Raw genomic sequence first — 16,505 nt, forward strand, 5'->3', positions numbered from 1 at the left:
GAAGCTATGGATGTTGGAGCTTTGACTTTGTTATCTCCTCCTCCTCCTCCTCTTCCTCCTCCTCCTCCTCCTCCTCCGCAATTGGGGTTAAGTGACTTGCCCAGGGTCACACAGCTAGTAAGTGTTAAGTGTCTGAGGCCGAATTTGAACTCGGGTACTCCTGACTCCAGGGCCAGTACTCTATCCACTGCTCCACCTAGCTGTCCCTATTATCTTCTTCTGAGGGTGTATTCTGGTCTACCCCTCCCACAAAGAAGCTGTGTATTGTTAAATCTTTTCTTTGCTGACTCATCTCAAGTAGGAAGTAGATTCTGATTGAAATCTGATTTTCTATGGTTGGAATGTTGGCATGCCTGTGCCCTATTTTATTGCATTTTTACAACCTATTATTACCCCCATTTTGCTGTTGAGGAAAAGCAGACAGACAAAAGTTACGTGACTTTCCCAGGGTCATATAGTCAGCATCCGAGGCCACCACCACTCGATTTGGCCCACTGGTTCAGAACCAGGGCACTTTGCTCCAACTCCAGAAGAGACTGCAGACACTTCGCCCTGGCCAACCTGCTAAACCACCTCACTGGTCCACAAACTGAGCCTCAGAAGAGGCTGGCACTGAAGACTCAGAGGCACTGGAGGCATGGTCTGTTCCTAGCTAGGTCTGGGCTGCATGCTGAGCTCCTCTCTCAGTCTGATCATCAGGTGATCCCAATTGCTGTCTTTGGCTGGAAAATAGTCTCACTCTGTTCTAATGTGTGTTAGGTTGCTCTGGTTTTTTTATGGCATTATTTGAGAATGAATGGACGGGTTTATTGTGAGCTTGTGGGAGTCACAGTCTCTTCTCCGTCATCTTTGATTGATTCTTTTATGAAAGCAAACTAGGTCATCCTTTGCCTCAATTCTTACCTAGCCTTTAATTACTAAATGAGCATTGTCTCAGACAAATTGAGATCTGGGAAAGACCTTAGCTTAAAAAAGCCAAGGTCTCCCACTGCATCTGGTGTCATCACTAGTCATCTTGACCTATTTCTTGCCACTGGATTCCAATGACTCTGGAGAAGAGAGTGAGGCTGATGACTTTGCACAGCTCTGATTCACAAATCCAATTCACTTGCAAGTCAAGACATCACCCTCCTGATGTCATTGGTCCTCTCTGAGAACAAAGGACAAACAACAACAACAATTGATATGCACATTCTCTTGGACTGCTCTTAAGAAAGGGAACTTTCCCAATGATGGAGAATGCAGATTAAATCCAGCCTGAAGCCCATTGTGCCTCCAACTGAGTTTTCATTGAACTTCAGGAAGCTCAGCAAACACTTTGGTACATTTTGTTGCGTTAAGTTGGTGGAAAATTTGATGGACCATCTTCCTATAATCCTTGAGGTGGGGGTAGAGAGGTGCACAATATGTTGGTTTATATCGCATGCTTAATAAACATGAAATTTCCCCAATGAATGTGTCAAAACAAAAATATGAGATGTGTTGTTTTGTTGCATGTGAAAAAAAGCACATCAAACAAGCCACCTGTCTTTTACCTGGTATTTTATTTGTGACAAGGTAAATAAGTACATGGAAACCATAGCCAATATACACATATCTATTTAATGGTGATTGAATTCTTAGCATGGGGTTTCAATGGCAACATAATGTTTTTTCCTGTTTTGCAAACTATCTACTTTTCATGCTTATGGGCTTTCCAAAGTTTATAAAACTTAATCTGCCCATTTTTTTGTGCCTTTAAATTAGCTGCAAGATTGAAAAAAAAGTATGAAAATTATCTTGTACATGCATGTTAAAGATTTTCAAGCCATTGACATCACTATAATAAGGAAAACAAATTCATTGCTCAGCCTAATGTTCTGTATAGGGAATGCATTCCTATTAAATGCTGTTCTGGGCTGATTCAACTTCATTTTGTTTGATCCTCTTTTTCTATGCTGGCTTTTCTCATTTCCATATTTGGAAATGATAGATGGGGATCATGTATACCCATGACACCATTCTGTGGTCTACTCCTTAGGAGACAACATTTCAATGGCAATGTTCATCTGCCAGTAAGAGGCCTTCAATTTTCTCTAAATAGGGATATCCCACAGCAAAGTCAATGTGCTCTTACTTCCCCTTCTGAGCACTTTTCTCTGAGCACAGTTCTGCCATCTCCCAGGGAGTCATCAGTTACAAAATCATAGATTGTTAGAGGTGGGAGGCACCAGAGAGTTGGAATGTGATTTGGGGATGTTTTCCAAACTAGTTTTTTCATCAGTAAAACAGTGACGGGGCAGCTAGATGGCGCAGTGGTTAAAGCGCTGGCCATGAATTCAGGAGTAACTGAGTTCAAATCCAGCTATGTGACCCTGGGCAAGTCACTTAACCCCCATTGCCCCACAAAACAAAACAAAACAGTGACAATATGTGCACAGCATACCTCACAGAGTAGTTGTGAGGGTCAAATGAGATAAGGTATCACATTTTAACAACTTATTATTGTTACTATTATTATTGCTTAGTCATAGGGTCTCCTCATTTTGCCAAATAAACAAATTAATCCCAAAGAGTCCATATGGCTTGTGCCAAGGCACTACTCTTAGATATCTGAAATATCTTCTGAGGAGTTACTCATCCCAGCATCCACATTTTCATGAGGGTCCTTGGAGACAGAAAAGCTTTTTTTAGTCGAAAGAAGGCATATCTAGAGTGGGATTCCAGGCACAAAAGCAGGCACCTGTGGAGATACACTTTGGCATTCACATGATGTAGCTGTCACTAGGTCAGGAGCCCCTGTTTCTAGAAGGTGAAGAACTCTTCAATAAAGGCTCTGAGACTATAACTGACACCTACAATCCCTTAGGGGATGCTTTAAAACCCTAAGACTCCTTAATGCTGTTGTAATTTTAATTCAGAAACACTGGAAACTCAACTTGACTTCTGGACAGGAGAGCACTTGAGACAACTACCATGGAGAGTTGACTCTACAAGGCAGGAGAGATATGAAATAATCCTTTTGCTCAAAGCAACAGTGAGTTTCTCCATGTGCCTCTCATTTGGTTTCTAATGAAATTTTACAGCTGTAGCCAAATGGCTCCCTGCCAGGCCAAGGAATGATTTAAAAAATAAAACAGTATCTGCAACTTTGGCTCATCTTTCAAATAAAGTGTGAGTGTTCAAATTGTGATACAAATTTTCCAATTGCATAGCAAACTCAAGGCTTTCTGTCATCCTTGTCTGTTATACTTGTTTCATCAATATATTTCAGAAGATTTTTTTTTATAAAACAAACAAAAAATTAATGCCAGTGTAAACATGCTACAGATACATATGTATACAAAGTATTGCACGTAAAATTTGTATTTCTTAAAAGTGATATTTCAATATAATAAAAATAATACAAAATTGTGCAGATGATGTGAATTAATTTGGCTGGTTAATCCTAGTTTATCAATGACGGTATTATACATTATGATAAAACATTTACATGTAGGTTTTTAAAAATCAGGGTTTTTTGGTAGGCATTCAATTCGAAATGAATACAGAAAAAACAGTTTAATGAATGGATTCTTTGATACTCAGAGCTATTCAAGCTAACTTCAAAAGTAAACAGCAAAATAGTACAGAATTTGGAGATCTAGCTGAGAAAGTATTACTTCTACAGAATTTTTCAAGAGACACTTTTCTTCCTATGTTTATACCAGGTCTGTATTGTTTTATGCTTTCTTTCTATTCATGGCTGATATATGTTTTCTATGTGTTGATTATACAAGGTGGTAGTAAAAGTAGATATTTAAATTAAAAAAACCACGCAAATATCATTGTAGTTTCCAAACCTTCCTTAAATAGACTGAAATACTTGGTCTATGCAGGCTGTTCATTGCCTCCTCCCCAATTAATTTACTAATTCTTGCCAGTGGCATGAATCCCACAATGATGAAATCTACTTTACTACTGAATTACCATTGTTGACATCTTAACATTACTTACTATTAAGTTAGTAAAAATAAAAATAAGAATAAACAATTCTTCACTGAAACCCTACTATGAAGGCTCTTCTTGGTTTGGAAGTGAACTGGGTTTCTCAAAGGCTACAGCAGTAGAATTCAAGATCTGGCAGGTTTAGTCAAGCTAAAAAGGTTTTCTGCACAGGCCTACACATGGATGGTCTCCACTAGTCCTGATATATATCTTGCCACTGGACCCAGATGGCTCTGAAGGAGTAAGGGAGGTTGGTGACCTTGCACAGCCCTCCCTCACTTAAATCCAATTCACTGCAAATCATGACTGCCCCCTGATGTCATGATCCTCTTTGAGAATGAAGGATAAATAACAACAACATGGATAATGTGTTGTTATTCTAGGACTAGCCTTAGTAAGCATGGAAAGATTCACTATTGGGATGGTAGCCATCAAGAGAGAAACATTTTTGCCTTAGTAACTCAAGAAAACAGTTTATGAAAGCAGAGTTGTGCTTTAAGTAGTTGGAGGCAATTCCTACACCAAAGGAAAGAATTTTTGAAATGTTGATGTAGTACTATAACTTAAGCGCACACACACACACACACACACATACATACACACACACACACACACACACACAATGAAGAGAGTTTTTTGCAGTATCAAGACATTATGAACCGATATGACTGAAAGTACAAGGGGAAGAAAATAATACAAGAAAAAATATGCAGCATTTGGTGACGCTTATTTAGGCAGCCATGAATCCCTGGATAGTGGGTATAAAGCTAATGCTGGCAGGTACAAGGAAATACAGTATTGTGTGCAACTGAGTCTTAGAATTGATTTTCTTCTCTCTACAATACTGTATACATTCTGCTACTTCTCTAAAGAAACATTTTTGTGGAATGACATCTTTGCACATTGTACTTTTTTCTTCTTTGTGAATTGAGCAAATGATTTCCCAAAATGGATATTGACATCCTGATATCCATGTCCTCTGACATTCCAGATGTCAAACTACAGAGGTGGAAAAAATAAATAACTCACTACCCCCACTTACAAGTTTCTCCTTGTAGTTTTAAAAAGTACTTTCACAGTACCAACAACATATTGCTTGTCTCCCTGAGCCATAGTTTCAGAAGCAATGTTTCTTTTCCATAGGGAGGTGTCAAATAATCTGCTTGATACAGTAGTGTTCAAAGAGTTGTGCCCTAGTCCACCTTCTAGATTCTACAGCAACTCAGGAATTTCATCCTTGCAACTTAAGTTGGGTTTATCTAGAAAGCTATTTAAGCCATCCCGCACAGTCCTAAGTATCTAAGAAATCTAGAAAGATGGGAACAAAACAACAACAAAACTCTCCCCAACAATGGGTGTGTTTTGATGAAGGTCCTTTCCCAAAAGAATTATGCTCATCATATGGAGAGTTCTCAAAATACTGGAGAATTCGAATAGCATCAACATGGTGCCCACTGGTTCTGTGGCGGCTGGCTTCAGTCTCTTTCTTTTGAATTGGGTTGTTGGATTTTTTTTGCATTCTTTTTTTTTCTTCATGCATCAGGAACCTTGTCATTTGTTAATTGCTCCCTGTCAGCCAAATCATCCTGGGGAGGTCTTGCTCGGTCAAAGAATCCACACTACCAAAACAAAACAAAAACATGTACTTATAGACAAATGCTTTTCTAAGCTAAAAAAAAAAAAAGAATGCATTCTTCATTGAAAAGTAGAGTCCTACATGCCAAAGAATGTATGGTAGCAGGGATCTACAGGAGGTGGCTATTACCAATTTGTAAGAGTCATTGTTAAATTTTTAGTAGGAGTATTTATACCTTTGAAATCAACAAGTGCTACAAATCAGGGCTTGATTTATTGTTTTTTTTATTGTCTAGGCTTTAAAAAGTGATGGAAAAATATTGATAATGCAGATTAGATTTAAAAGTGGTCTTTTTTCATGTATGGCACCTTTTTATGTATCCTTAGGCCTTTCAATGTATCTTGGACCCCTGTAGCAGTCTGGACCTAGATACTTCTTTTTTGTATAATGTTTTTAAATAATTGAAGGAAATGCTAAATATCAATTAGAGATCAGCAAAAATAAAGATGTAGTGTGTTTTTTTTCCTATCCAAGTACATGGAACTCTTGAAATCTATCCTTATGCCACTTAGCGGTTCCTAGACCCTTTGTAAATGACCCTTGTCCTAGAGATTTGCTTGGGGACACTAAGAGGTAGTGACTTGCCCAGGGTCACACAGTCAGTTTGTGTCAAAGCTTGAGTCAGCTACACTGAATCTAAGGCCAGTTCTCCATTCATTATTCCACATAATCTCTCTCTCATTCATTATTCATCTCCATTCATTATTCCATATAAATATCTCTCTATTCTTCTCTTCTCTCCACTCATCCCCTCTGTTCTCCTCTTTTCCCTCTTCCTTCCTCATAGCTTCCTCTAGGCTATCGGTTGGAGAGTTGTGTCATCTACCTATAGAGGGGAAGTCCATTTTTAGATTTTGATTTTCAAAGTTGTGAAAAATTTTTTTTTCTTCTTCATCTCCATCCTCCTCCCCTTTTTAGATTGGTATTTAGCAGTAAAGGGATACTTAGGTTTTCATTTCTTCTCCTGCATTTTGCTGTCAACTTCAGCTTCAGGGAGATCCCCCAGATCTTTTTAGGGGAGAAATTCAAAACCCCAACTAATTGTATTTTTTCTGTGTCTTGAAGATGAGCAAAAATTACTGCTCATTGACTGTTTGCTTAGAGAGAATGAATCTCTCCTGGAACCAGCTGTTGGCTTGGTTGTACAGTGGAATATATGGCAATGGCTGCTCTCTTCTTTACATTTAATGGAACATATATTTCAAGGTATGAAGGGAAGGATTAATTTTTTTTTATTTTAGCCAGAGACTTTAAGTGTTGGAGGAGACTGTCATGATCATCTAGCCTAAACTCCTCCTTTTTTTTTTTTTCAAGGAAGTTAAGCCTAGAAACAAAATGAGTTGTCCAAACTCACACTACCTGTAGTACTTAACCAAGTGGGATTTGAACTCAGGTTCTCAGACCTCTTGGACCTTTTCCCCTACAGATCACATAGCAATCTAGTGGTAGGTGATGGTTTGCAGCTATAACCACTGAATTTTTGTTTGTTTTTTGTGGGGCAATGAGGGTTAAGTGACTTGCCCAGGGTCACACAGCTAGCAAGTGTCAAGTGTCTGAGGCCGGATTTTAACTCAAGTCTTCCTGAATTCAGGGCCAGTGCTTTATCCACTATGCCACCTAGCTGCCCTCTATATCCACTGAATTTACAAACAGCTCCTTTTCCAGGAGACTATCTTCACATCTGTAGGAAGGTCTATAGGGAGTTTCAGGTGTCCTTCATATTTTGTTGTTTCTTGGCCCTCTAGGTTTGGCTTATTACTAGAGCTTTCTTTTACTTTTCTTCTTGTGTAAATTTAAATGCCACCTCCAGTCAATAAGCTGGTTGTTGATGTAGGACCTTAGTGCAATGCCAAGTTTCTGAAAATATTGTTGTCATTGAGCATATAACAACTGAAATATGATTTCTATAGATTTGAAAATAGCTGACATACTACAGGGTGGCATAAGACATAAGCCAATATTTTACATCAAGGTAATGGATAAATCTCTTTTTTATAATCTTGGTGGATTTTTTTTGAGGGGGTTCCCTTTCTGACAAAATCAAAAGTTCATAGTAAAGAACAAGTGAGATGCCCATAGACAGTGAACACAAGACATTTGTTAGGGGTTGGGGGAGGGTATTGATGGTGAAGCATCTAGTCATCCTATCAATCTCTGACAGGCTGGAGAGAAGCCATTATTCAGATAAAAATTAGACATGGATGTTGTCCCCGCTGGCTAGGTCTATATAAAGCAAAGACCCTTACTGACTTATTGTTTGTTTTAAAAGAGAATGTGTTGTATTTGCGAAGTACCTAGAACAGACAGAAATCAGCTGGGATGTGCTTTGCATTAGTTATTGCCATAGTAGTGGTGTTTGTGATGGGGTTTCTATTTTGGAAAGTAAATCCAGACAGAACTTGGCATGGGTGCAGACTGTCCTGCCAAAAATTAGTTCCTATTGTAGACCACTGGAGTAAACCATGATAAAACACACACAAGAAGGGAAATCTGAGATTGCTTAATAGTGACACAGGCTAAAAGTATCTAAATTAAAAAAAAAAAAACAACATTATTGCAGTTCGGAGAGTGTTACTAAATTTGTAACCTTGTTGGCCTAACTGACATTCAAAGGATCACATCCAAATTGGCCTGTACCAAAGGCAATTATTTAATTAGCTTTAAAACCTTCAAAACATTAGGGACAGGATCATGTCAACAAAAAACCAAGGACCCAGGTAAATTACAAGGATATGTCTTTGTTAGGACATCATCACTCTTAGTGCTCCAGAGAGGAGTTGTCTGGGCTTGCATAGTGAAGCCAAGTTCTCTCACAATTCATTTACAACTAAATTCCCAACTTGAAAGCAGGCACTAAAACAGAACAGCCTCTTTAAAATATCAGTTCCACAAGCGTATTAAATTTGTCAAAGCTAACAAGATATGTGATAAACACTCCTTTTATGCTCTTCTGAAGAGCTAAGGATCATGAGAGTTCAATGTTAAGCAGTCATTGTCTTTCTAAATTTTTTTGATAGTTTCAACACTCTATAGACCAAAGTGTGTGTGTGTGTGTGTGTGTGTGTGAGATGATAAAAACCAAAGACTTACCTTCCATAAGGCTAAGGTCAAAAGGGTGAGGACCAGTAATCCAAGAAGGATAGCTAATATGATAACCCATAATGGGATTGAGAAGGAGACATTTGGAGTTGCCCAGATGACTGATGTTCTAATCTGAAATGAAAAGTGAGACAAACTTTAATTTGAAAATGAATTCACACAAGGAAGCAGAGATCTCACCAAGGTTAGGGAAGAATTATGGGCCCAAATGAAAAAGTGGGATAACTGGATTTATTTCAGGTAAGCTGGTCACTGGATTCTTTCCAAGAACATGAAGTGTAAAAAGTCAACTCAGGAACTACTGTGCTTACCTTGTTTTCCCATTACAGGAAAGAGTAAGCTTTCAATTGTTCACTACCAATCACCATTGAGACACTAGAGTAGACCCACATTTCTAGGATTTGCTGAATAATCAACTAGGCTTCAGAGCAGAAGCTGCTTAACTCACTTTTAAGTATCACTTCCTTTTGAAATGGACCAAAGACTTCATGGAACAATGGGACTGCTAGGGCCCCGTTCCACATTTGTGATGACAAGAAATTTATCCTATATGACTAAAGGCTTCTCTTGGGAAAACATCTGGGTTCCTTCAATGTGTCCTACGATAAAGGAATGGAGTGCTCAACATGTCAGGTAGAACTGGGTCAAAATCTTGCCTCTCATAATTAGTAGCTGTGAATTTGATTTCAACTCCTGAGAAAATTCTAGAACAGATAGTTAAAGGGATATTTGATAACAGCTAGATAGGGAAGTGGGGATTACAAAGAGTCAGCCTTGTGTCATCAAGATTAGATCTTGGAAGACTCATCTCATTTTCTTTTTTGATAGGATTGCTAAACTAATAGAAGAAGAGAATGCTGAGGATTTAATTGATCTAGAACAAGGCTTCTTAGCCTTTAGTCTGCAGATAGATTTCAGGGTATCTGTGAACCTAAAAAAAAAAAAAAGGTATTTTGTTAACTGTATTTCCATATAACTGCTTTCCTTTTAGATCCTATGTATTTTATGCAAATTACTCTGAGATGGAATCCCATAGGCTTTACCAGCTTGCCAAAAGTTCAATAACCATTCACTTTGATTTTTAGCAAAGCCTTTAATAAATGGTTTCTCTCATATTTCTTTTCTCTCATATTATTCTGACCAAGGAGATATAGAGATATAGATTAGGTGATGAATATAAGCGCATCAATTCAGAATTGGTTAGATGACTAGACTCAAAGAGTAGCTGTTAATGGATCAATGTCACCTCCAGTGAGGCCTCTACTGGGGTCTTCAGTGGGATCTATATTTGGTCCTGTGCTCTTTAACATTTTATCAATGACATGGATAAAATCATAGATGGCATGGCCAAATTTGCAGGTGACACTAAGCTTGGAGGGATAGCGAACACACTAGAGCAGAGGTATCAAGCATGCGGCCTATGGGACACATTTGGAGCCCACAACGATACTGAGTGCAGCCCAAACTAGATGAAAATGTAATTGAGAAATATTTTTTAAAATTAAAAAATATATGATAGAATATAGATAATGTTAATATATCGTTTTCTAAGTCAACATGCAACCTACAGAGATCTTTATGTATAGTTTGGTATCCTCACACCCCCAGCCCCCAGTTTTGATTTGAATTTGGCACAGCTATACTAGATCACAAGACAAGGATTGAAAAGGGTCTTTATATTGGGATCGATCTAAGTAGATGACATTCATTAGTGATGAATGTAAAGCCTTGCACTTGGATACAAAACAATCAACTTCATAAGTATAAGATGGGAAGACATGGCTAGGCAGCTGTTCTGAAAAAAAAAAAAAAGATCTGACTGCAAACTCAATATGTCAGCAATATTTTTATGGCAGCCAAAAAAACCCCCAATGTCACCATGGGCTGTATTGAGAAGCAGAAATTCCAGGAGGGGAAGTGATGGTTCCACTGTACTTTGCAATGATCGTGTCTAATCTGAAGTATCGTGTTCAGTTCTGGGCACCACAGTTGAATAGATTAATATGCTGGTGAGCGTCTGGAGGAGAACCACCAGGATGGTAAAGGGCCTTGAGGCCATGCCATATGAGGATCAGTTTAAACAAATTAAGAATGTTTAACCTTCAGGGGGAAAAAAGACTGGGGAGGGAAACACAATAACTGTTGAATTCTTTGAAGTGCTATTATGTGGAAGGATTTGATTGGTTGTTTTTGGCCAGAGAGCAAGACCAGGAGCAATGAGTAGATATTGCAGAGAGGCAAGATGAACTTTTTTTTCCCCCCAAGACAACAAAACTTCTTATCTACTCGAGTGTCCTGAAATAAAATGGGCTTTTCCAAGAGGTGGTGGATTACATTTTCTTTTTGGATAGGTTTATTAAGTTAGTAAATGAGGTAAACATGAAGGATATAGTTTACCTAGGTTTTAGCAAAGCTTTTACAGACACTTATAGTGTGGATTCCCTTTGTGCTGGGGTTGGACGAAATGGCCACATATATCCCTTCCAACTCTTAAATTCTGTTGTTCTGTGATAATGTTTCCCTTACATGTGGTGTAGGGAATGGAAGGACAGTCTCATAATCTGTAAGACATGCTGTTTGTCACTTGAACTTTTAGTGCCTTGGATAACTTTCCAAAACTCCCAAGTGCAGAGCAATTGAAGATTTGCATTCTTAATAGGAAGCTCCCTCACTGATGTTTCCCTTGATCAATGAAATCATAGGTCTTGGATGGAAAAAAAATAAATTTCTATCTCACAGAATTGTTGTGAGGCTATAATAAGATAATGCATGTGAAGTACTTTACAATTTGAAAAGCGTATTTTTAATTATTAATCTACTCACTGTTTTGTTTCCTTTTACCATTAATTTTCCTTGATATTTAAATCATTTCATTTGGAAATGAAACTTGCATATCACCCACTTGTCTTAATACAAAGCTTTTGGTGCTCCTGGGAAAGTGGCCACCAGTCTAGTAAATATGGGTTATATGTCAAAATGCTTAAGCATCTCAAAATAGATTTTTGGAACTGAAATGTTGTCTGCAAAGAAACCGGGTTCTGTAGCCCATGGTCATTAATTTGAATGTGTGTGAGCAATTAATGAAATTATATTTCTCCTATGTCTCTTGGTGACTATGACTCATGACATAAACTTACAATAATTACATTCTTAAATATCCTCAAATAGGTAGAACTTTTTAAAGACACCTAAGGTCACCAGGGTTCTGGGTAGCACTGAGTAGACCCAGATTCTAGTTTTACTCCCTGATACACTTTGGCCACAATCTGTCAATTGTTTTGATACCCAATCATAGTAGGCATTCTCAGCCCTTGAAATCTGTTGTTGCCCTCTACATCCAGTCTCATGTCATACAGTCACTTCAACTCTCTGGACTTCAGTTTACTCATCTGTAAAGTGAAGTTGTTGGACCAAGAGCCTTTGAGATCTTTTCTAGTTCTAGATCCAAGATCCTCCTCTTCTTAATGTATGCTATTTTCTACAACCAAATTGGACTGCTTTCCATCATCCACACTTGACTTTATTTACTTCTCTGACTTTGATTGATGACACTTTTCCTTTGCCTGACATGTGCTATCCCCTTCTCAAATTCCTACCCATCCTTTAAAACCCAGCTTAAATCTTACCTTTCCATAAAGTCTTATCTGCTCCTCTCTCATTTGTCTTGAAGACCTCCCATAGCATTTCACATATCTTTAATGCATTTTTGCATTCATTTGTATTACAAATTTTCTCTATATACCAGTCATTGCCCAAATGGAAAGAACTGAATTTAATTGCATTCAATAAACATTTATTTAATGCCTAATTTATATCAAGAGCTAGTGATAAAAGGGGGGTGGGGAGAAGAGCTCTTGCCTGTGAGTAGCTTCTATATGAATGTCACCGAAAGAGTATTCTTGATCTCTCCTAGGCAAGACCATAAATTTTGAGGTGGAAAGGACCTTAGTGAGGTCATCTCCAATGCCTTCATTTTCCAGATGAGGGAACAGAGGCCCAGAGACATGAAATGACTCCCCCAATGTCAGACAGGTAGCAGAGTCAGAGGTGGGAGCTGAGCTCAGGGCTTCTGGTTACAGATCCAGAATTGGGGACTTTCCGCCAAGACAAAGCAATATCTCAGTGTCATATTTTGCCCAGTCCCTAGCACGGTGCTCTGTAAATGTCCTGAATTTGCTTTGATGGGTTTTTAGGTCTAGAAACGAGTTTAAAGATTATCTATTCCAATTGTTGTGATCCCTCACAGAAGCAAAATCACCATGGAAAACGCCAAGGATTTTTGCAAATGTGTCTGAAGGCTGAACTCATGCCTAATTCTATGTTCCTTTAATTCCTGGCACATGGCTCAAAATCACCAAGCATTTATTAACAAGAGCTCTATGGTGAGGCTGGGAACTGGTCATTCTTCTTTGAATTTTACCTAATTAATTATCCCATGGAAAAACTCAACTGTTTCTTATTCAAACCACTGTTTAGTAAGTAAGCAGATATCCATCCCCAAGGAATTAAAATAAAAACAGCTGTTATTTTGCTTAATAAAAGGTGAAAGAATAGAATTAGTGGAGTCCACCAATTACTTTGGACAGCTAGGTGGAACCATGGATAGAGGGCTGGGCCTGGAGTCAGGAAGACTCATCTTCCTGAGTTCAAATCCAGCCTCAGACTTTTACTAGCTGTGTGACCCTGGGCAAGTTACCTTATCCTGTCTGCCTCAGTTTTCCTAATCTGTAAAATGAACTGGAGAAGAAAATGGCAAACCACTCCAGTATCTTTGCCAAGAAAACCTCAAATGGAGTCAGGAAGAGCTGGACATGACTGATAAATGACTTAATGATAGTATTAAATACTTTGATAGGATTCATTGCAACTTGGGTACTGCAGAGTCTAATGCAGTGTTTCTATAACTTGACAAGCAAGAACCATACTTTTAAAAAGGCCACTAAAGATATTGGAGAGAGAATGTACATCCTTATATAAAGCTGTCTTTGGAGTCAGGAAGACCTAGGTTCTAGGTCTACCACTGACACAATCTGGCCGTGTGACCCTGAACAAAGCACTTAACATCTTGTTGCCCCAGGGAACTCTTGAAGACTATAAATCGCAAAACAAGGAGAGAAAGTTTCTTGGTAGAAGACATTTCTTCAAGGGAAGCTTCTGATACTAAGGAAATTGCAGGTCTGTTCTGGAAAAGCAGATATTTTGGAAGAGTTCTCTGTGTTCCTAGAACTAAGGCGAGGGAAAAAATGAAGCAGATGAGAACATCCTTATCTAGTCATTTAGGGAGCCAGATTCTCTAAACCTCTTGGCTTGCCATCACTTTCCTCAGTCCACCAAGATCCAGACCTGCCCAGTCTTCATGAGATGACTAGGAATGAGCTCATTCCTTTACTTGATTCTCTTCCTTAACCTTCCCTCCTCATGTGCCCTCATCCTAGGCCCCAGCTCCAGCCTTCTGAAGTTTGAGATAATCCATATGCCATCTGTGCAGGAGATGAAAGGCTTTTTACATTCCCTCTGAGCTAGACAACAATTGTATAGGGACCTGGGGGCCTCACTCACTTCTCGACATGCCTGAGTTCTCATTTGTGTGTTTGGTGTAGTTGCCATTTTGTTGACTTTACTAATACATAAAATCAATCTCTGTGGAAAGAAAAAGTGACTCAGTAATGGTTTTTTCTGTCATTCTAAAGGAAGTAGGAGAGCAAGTTGAATTCAACTCTGCCTTCAGACACTTAGTGGCTGTGTGATCTTGGGCAGGTCACAACTTCTCTTTGCCTCAGTATCCTCAACTGTAAAATGGGGATAATGACAGTACCTCCTAGGGTTGTTGTGAGGATCAAATTAGGGATGACATTAGGGCTTATTCCCTTCCCCTTCCCTGCAGTGATTGACTAGGGAAGTCATAGACAAATCTCAGAGAAAATACTTTCTAGGACGATGGAGAGGAATAAGGAGGCACATGGCATGACAGTAAGTGAAACTCTGCCAGTCCTTCTGAAGATGGAAGCTGATGAAGTTCAGTACTCAGTGAAATTGATTTCTATCGTCTGCATGAAATGTGGCCTTGAACTCTATATGCTTGTTGAAAGGAAAACAGCCCAAGAGATCATTATGGTCTGCCATTCACTCTGGCTATAAAGAGAGGAGTGCCCAAAGAAGAGCTTTTTTTTTTTTCCCCCAAGTTAGGGGTAGTAGGGAAACAGTAGAAAGTATCTCTAATGAGTCCTGTGCCCGAGGCCCTCTTGACCTGGTCTAACAGAACAATACCCTACAAGCAGAAGGATCATTTCTAAAGCACAGATGATATAACAAAGGGTGACAGCACGGGGAAGAGCAGAAACAGCCAACCTTGGGGTCAGGAAGACTTAGATTCAAGCCCTTCTGACGAATAATGGACAGGTGACTCTAAGTGACTTATTTACCCTTTCAGTGTCCCACTCCAGGCTCTAGAGCCATGAGAAGTTGCTGCTTTGTCCTGTGGAGAGAATTTCTCCACCAAGAGTTTGTCCCCTCCTGCTCTATGACAAGAACATCAGAAATTAATTGGGATGAACAATGGATAAGTGACGATGGAGATCTGCTCATTAATTATGAAATTTGCTTAATAGTGCCTGTAGATTATGGGCCAACTACTTTTGGACCTTTGTACCTAGTTATTTACATGTTGTCTCCCCCACTAGAATGTGAGCTCCTTGAGGTCCGAGTCTGTTTTTGCCCTTCTTGGTGTCTCCAGAACCGACCCAATGGATAGAGAGTAGGGCCTCTAGTCAGCAAGACTCGTGTTCCTGAGTTCAAATCTGGCTTCAGATACTTACTAGCTATGCGACCCTAGGTGAGTTGCTTAACCCTGTTTGCCTCAGTTTCCTTATCTATAAAAGGAACAGGAGAAGGAAATGGCAAACCACTTCAGTATCTTTGTTAAGAAAACCCCAAATGGGGTCATGAAGCGTTGGACGTGACTCAACAGGAACAAAAACAACTACTACTACTACTACAATAATAACAACTACTGCTGCTACTACTAATACTACTACTGCTAAAATAACAACAACTACTGCTACTACTACTACTACTACTATAACAACAACTACTGCTACTACTACTATAACAACAACTACTGCTACTACTACTACTACTACTACTACTACTACAATAACAATAACTACTGCTACTACTACTACTACTACTAAAATAACAACACCTACTGCTACTACTACTACTACTACTACTACTAAAATAACAACAACTACTGCTACTACTACTACTGCTGCTGCTGCTACTACTACTGCTACTACTACTGCTACTACTACTACTATAACAACAACTACTGCTACTACTACTACTGCTGCTGCTGCTGCTGCTACTACTACTACTACTACTACTATAACAACTACTGCTACTACTACTACAATAACAACAACTACTGCTACTACTACTATAACAACAACGACTGCTACTACTACTACTACTACTACTACTACTGCTACTGCTACTACTACTACTACTACTACTACTACTACTACTACTACTACTACATAAATGCTTGCAGATTGACAAAGATACTTTTTGGTCAGTTTTATCATCTTCATAAAATTTCATTTTTAAGTACTAAGCGCTTTCTGATGTTTTTTCCCTGATTCTTAGTGTTTTAATTATAATTATTGTTAAACCTTGTTATAAAAGACTATGAAGTACAACTCCATCGAAGGCAGGTTTTTCTTGGATCCTGTCCAGTGGATTTATTAGTTGCAGAGACAAAGGAACGTCATTACAGGGCAGACTCATCAATAATATTGGTGCAAAA

General features: G+C 38.8%; 1 protein-coding gene across 1 annotated transcript in view; it reads right to left on the reverse strand.

Annotated features, from left to right (window-relative positions):
- Positions 1 to 1,525: 1,525 nt before the first annotated feature.
- The window catches only part of ITGA8 (integrin subunit alpha 8), a 229,161-nt gene continuing 214,181 nt past the window's right edge, over positions 1,526 to 16,505 (reverse strand). The window contains 2 exon segments of the mRNA XM_043969199.1: positions 1,526 to 5,585; positions 8,693 to 8,815. Coding sequence (XP_043825134.1) covers positions 5,499 to 5,585; positions 8,693 to 8,815 — 210 coding nt within the window. The 3' untranslated portion in view covers positions 1,526 to 5,498.

This window comes from Dromiciops gliroides, chromosome 5 (assembly GCF_019393635.1).
Source record: "Dromiciops gliroides isolate mDroGli1 chromosome 5, mDroGli1.pri, whole genome shotgun sequence".
In the NCBI taxonomy this organism is placed as follows: domain Eukaryota; kingdom Metazoa; phylum Chordata; class Mammalia; order Microbiotheria; family Microbiotheriidae; genus Dromiciops; species Dromiciops gliroides.